The sequence below is a fragment of the Urocitellus parryii genome, chromosome X, assembly GCF_045843805.1.
Source record: "Urocitellus parryii isolate mUroPar1 chromosome X, mUroPar1.hap1, whole genome shotgun sequence".
In the NCBI taxonomy this organism is placed as follows: Eukaryota; Metazoa; Chordata; class Mammalia; order Rodentia; family Sciuridae; genus Urocitellus; species Urocitellus parryii.
In genome coordinates, this window is record NC_135547.1 from 38,864,001 (window position 1) to 38,869,363 (window position 5,363).

Sequence of the window (5,363 nt, forward strand, 5' to 3'; positions counted from 1 at the left end):
TTGGGGCATACAAGGGCAAGTCAACTGGTTTAAAAGGATGGTACACAAGTGGGTATCACTCTTTATAGGCTCCCCTGCCAGGTGGAATGGAACCAGGGTTTCCTCAAGTTTGCCTGGTGACATACGGCAAGACACTCTAAGGTGTTTTTGAGGTAGGACATGATTTCTCCTGCCTAGACTTCTCCCTGGACCAATGAATAGGACTGGCCTTGATGGTAAAGGGAGTTCACACTCTGATTGTCAGGGCAGGTCACAGGCATGTGGGTGAAAGAGAAGGTCAAGGCAGCCAAGTGGGAGATAAAGTGGGATGTGCCTACAGGGGGAGGCTAGAGGGCGAAGGCAACAAGGTTTATGATGTAGTTGAATGGAATGGGTCCAGGGACCAGTTCTCAAGTTAGCAGCCAAGTCAGATGTCACAGAAGAGTCCCAGGAGCACTACTTGTTGGTGGGGGCCTTCTGCTGGCCTATGCTCTGTCGAAGGTGGTCATGAAGTCCCTCCTGTGGGTCTCCATGCTCTTTCAGGTAGTAACAGCGTTTGGGAACATGTTGGTGCTGGGAGTGAGAAAAAAAAATCATCAGTTATAAGAATCACACTTCCTATGACAAAGGGTGTTCTGTCTAACTAAACTCACTGACTTAACAGATTAGAGAACTTGGCTAATTTACCTACATAAAATGTACAAGAGGGCTAGGCTAACCAAATCCCTTTAGTGACCTGTGTCTACAAATGCCTATGGTTATAGGTGGGACCCAGCCCCTTAGAAGCTACGTCTTCCTTAGACTTGGACTTGGAATAAATATTTAGGACCCAATCCAGCCAGTTCCCTTATAATTACAAGATTTAGTACTTTAACCATCCCACAACTTCACTAACTTGGGTGAGCATTGCTCCTGAAAGCAGTTAATCCACCCAAAATAACTACTCATCTACATTCACTGATAAAACTCCAGGTTGGGTTTTTATTATCTAGGGGCTCAATACCTCCCTCTTGCTTCTTTCTTAACTCTACTGAGAAGAACAGGGTATATTCTCCATCATTACCTCCTCGGTCTGCTGCTGAGAGCTCAGTTCATTCTCCATGGCCTCCTCATTATTCCGCTTACAGGCTGTCGGCAAAACCTGGCTTGAGTTGCCTGGGGAATCCCTCTCTTCAGCCAGCTGGCACTCTGTGTAGAGAGATCTGTCTATCAGCTCCTTTAGGCTGCCGGCCACCTTCAGGAAGATCCGACCCATTTTGGTGGTAACAGCTTCCGAGAGTCCTTCCAGAAACCTGGTCCGTAGAATGGCATCAGACCAAGACAAATGTCGGGCCAGCAGCAGGAAGTCGGTGGCATACTGCCTGACTGACTTCTGGCCCTGCTTGGGATGGCAAAGAACAGCACTGAGGATGTCTATCTCAGATAGAGAGTCATATAAGCCCTGTGATCTGCTCAGGAAAGATTTATTTTCATTTGATAGGGGATTTCCTACTTCCATTTGCAAGATGGACCACCTCTCTGCCGCCCCTAGATGAAGAGACACCAGAAATGCCATTTTCTCTGAATCATTCAAAAATCCCTTCATTTGCTTCTCCTCATCAATTTCCATCTCATCCTCCACAGAGCATGAACCCCGGGCTGCTTCTTGCTCTTCTAAGAGGTAACAGAGTGCTGGGGTCAACATTCCAAAGGATGGCACTTCCTTTGGTGGCTGGTTTGTTGTTCCAGGGGTTGAGGCAGTCGTATGTGGTGTGGACTTTGATCCCGAAGCTGTGGCATTGATGTGAGAGGTAGATGCCCCTCCAGTGTCTGTAGCTTTGATTTCCGGAGTGTTCATCTTTCCAAAGGCTGTTTGTGGTGTGGACATTGCCCCAGGGGCTGGGGTCCTCATTAGCGGTGTGGACATCCCTCCAGAGGCTGTGGCTGTCATTTGTGGCATGGATATCCCTCCAGAGGCCATGGTTTTCAGTAGTGGTGTGGACATTGTTCCAGAAGCTGAGGCTCTCATAGGTGGTGTAGATACTGCTCCAGAAGTTGAGACTCTCATTGGTGGCTTAACCATCCCTCCAGAAGCTGTGTATGTTGTTTGTGGCATTTCTCCAGAGGCCATGGTTTTCATTAGCGGCACAGACATCTCTCCGGAAGCCATGGCTGACAACAAAGGCATGGGCATTGTTCCAGACACTGTTGTTCTCATTGATTGCTTGGACATCCCCCCAGAGGCCATGTTTGTTGGTGGTACAGTGGACACCTTTCCAGAGACTGGAGCTCTCATGAACTCTGTGGACATAGCTCCAGAGACTGAGGGTCTCCTTAGTGGTGTGGAAGTGACTCCAGAGACTGGTGCTCTGACTAGTGATGGGGATATCCCTCCAGAGGCTGGACCTCGCATTGGGAGTGTGCAAATGTCTCCAGAAGCTGTGGGTATCATTTGTGACGTGGACCTTGTTCTAGCGGCTGGAGTTCTCATCGGTGCTGTGGACATCCCTCCAGAGGCTGTAGATCTCATTAGTGGTGTGGGCACTGCTCCAGAAACTGAAGCCTTCACCTGTGGCATGGACATCATTCCAGAAGTTGTGGCTGTCATTTGTGGAGCAAATATTGTTCCATAAGCTGGGGCTCTTGGAGGTGTAGCTGTCTCTCCAGAAGGTGGGCATCTCATTAGTGGCAGGGACCTGTCTCCAGAGGATGAAGCTCTTGTGAGCAGTGGGGACATCCCTTCAGAATCTGAGGTTCTCGTTAGTGGTGTAGACGTTGCTCCAGAGGCCCGGGCTCTCATCTGCATCCCTCCTGAGGTCATGGATCTCATGAAAGATGTGGATATCCCTCCAGAGTCTTGGATGTTCATTGGATGACTGGGCATCTTCCCAGAGGCTGTGGCTCTCATTAGTGATGTGGGCATTGCTTCAGGGCCTGGAGTTCTCATTAGAGGCATGGACATATCTTCAGAGGCTGTGACTGTCATTTGTGATGTGGACATTGCTCCAGAGGCTGTGGCTCTTGTTAGCAGTGTGGACATCCCTTCTGAGCCTCCTAAGGCTGTGTCTGTCATTTGTGGCATGGACAGAGTTCCAGAAGCTATGTCTCTCATTAGTGGTGTGGACATCACTCCAGAAGATGCCATTGTCATTTGTTGTAGGAACCTTGTTCCAGAGGCTTTGGATGTCATTAGTGGCTTAGACAATGCTCCAGAAGCTGGAGCTATCGTTTGTGGCATGGACATCACACCTGAGATTCCATCTCTCATGAAAGGTGTGGACATTGATTCAGAGGCTTTGGCTGTCATTAGTGGGGTGGACATTGCTCCAGATGCTGTGGCTCTCATTTGTGGTGTAGATGTCAGTCCTGAGACTGTGTTCCTCATCTGTGACATGCACATTGCTCCAGAAATTGGAGCTCTGATTTGATGCATTGATATCGATCCAGAGGCTGGGGTGGTCAGTTGTGGCACACACGTTGTTTCAGAGGCTGTGGCTGTAACTAGCTGTGTGGACATCATTCCAGAAGCTGAGGCTCTCATTCTCTGTGTGGATGTTGCTTCACTGGCCAAGCCTTTCATAAAGCCTGTGGGTGTTGATCCTGTTTTGGCCATTGGTAACTGTGTGGACATCACTCTAGAGGCTGTAGTTGGCATTTGCTCTGTGAATGTCACTCCAGAGTTGGTGACTGCCATCAGTGGGGCAGACATAGCTCCAGAAGCTGGGACTGTCTTCTTCAATGTCAACATACTTCCTGAAGCAGGAGCTCTCATTAGTGGTATAGATGTCACTCCTGAGTCTGAAACTCTTACTGGCAGTGTGGACATTGTTCCAGAGGCTGTTGCTCTCATTGATGAAGGAGACATGATTTCAGAGTCTAGATTTTGTGTTAACTGTGAGGACATCACTCCAGAAACTTGGGCTGGCATCAGTTGGGCAGGCATCACTGCAGAGCCTAGGCCTGTCATTAGCAGCGGGGATATTGCCTCAACCTCTGGGGCTGGCTTTGGTAATGTGGACATTTCTCCAGCTTCTGGGACTGACAGAAGTGGTGTGGACATTGCTCCAGGGTCTGAAGCTGACATTAGCAGTGAAGACATGACTCCAGAGTCTGGGCCTGACATGAGCATGGTAGACATTCCCTCAGAGTCTTGGGTGCTTGTTGGCTGAGTTGATGTTTCTCCAGAAGCTAGAGCTGACATTATCAGTGATGATATCGCTTCAGAGTCTGTGCCAGACATTAGCAATGAAGATATCTCTCCAGAGGCCAGGGCAGTCATTAGCACTTTGGACATTGCTTCAGTATCTTCATCTGTAATTTGCAATGGAGACATTGCTTCAGAGCCTGGAGCTGCCATTGGCTGTGTGGATATCCCCCTAGGGTTTATATCTGGAATTAGGAGTGGGGATATTTCTCCAGGATCTGGGGCTAGCATTAATGGTGTGGACATTGCTTCAGAGGATGAGGCACTCATTATAGGTGTAGACATCACTCCAGAGGATGGAGCTGGCATTGCCAATGGTGATATCTCTGCAGAATCTGGTGCTGCCATTAGTGCTGTGGACATTGTTCCAAAGTCAGGAATTGTCATCATCCCTGGGGACATTAAGCCATAGTCTGAAGTGGACAGCAATGGGGACAATGTTCCAGAATCAGAGGCTGGCATTAGCAGTGGAGACAGTGTCCCAGAGTCTGAAGCTGGCATTAGCAATGGGGACAGTGCCCCAGAGTCTGAAGTTGGCATTAGCAGTGGAGACATTGTTCCAGAGTCTGAGGATGGCAGTAGTGATGGGGACAATGCTCCAGAGTTTGGTTGTCCCATAAGAGGTGTGGACATGGTGTCAAAGGCTGGGGATGTCATCAGCTCTGTGGGTGTCCCTCCAGGGTCAGAGGCTGAAGTTGCAACTATAGGCAGCTGTACATGAGAATGCAGAATTTGGACCTCTTCTCCTGTCTCTGTTATTGGTCTAGATAAGGCTGTCCCCCTGTTTTGGGGGTCAACATTTTCCTCCCTCATCATATTGTTGAATTGCAGTGAATTTAAAGGTATTGACATATCTGCCATGGCCACAGTGTGGAGAGAGCCCCTAAAGTGATGATATCAGGGGTCCTGATGAAACTCAAGTGGCAGGAGAATCTGCAAAAAGGAAACAAGTTTGAGATCAAAAAGAAACATCAAAAAGATTGGAAAATACACAAATGATTCATGGTGCAGATGTGCTTATATGTGTTGACCAGTATATGGCATTGAAGATGGGCCACTCAGGTTAAAGAAGCTGTGCAGCAATGCATAACTCTGAAGCTGGAACAAATATCCCTTTTGTCTCTGTCCTTTTCAAACCAACCCACTCAGTAACTTAGCACAGACTCTGTTTATAAAAGCTAGCAACTTCAGGCAGCCATGA

At 48.4% G+C, this 5,363-nt stretch overlaps 1 protein-coding gene across 1 annotated transcript; it reads right to left on the reverse strand.

The window, feature by feature from the left end:
- Positions 1-435: 435 nt before the first annotated feature.
- Positions 436-5,023, reverse strand: Rtl9 (retrotransposon Gag like 9). Its single transcript, XM_026396771.2, has 2 exons — positions 1,043-5,023; positions 436-552 (listed from the first exon to the last, which is right to left on the reverse strand). Exons 1-2 carry the CDS (start codon positions 5,021-5,023, stop codon positions 436-438), a joined length of 4,098 nt encoding a protein of 1,365 aa, XP_026252556.1.
- Between the last annotated feature and the right edge of the window lie 340 nt (positions 5,024-5,363).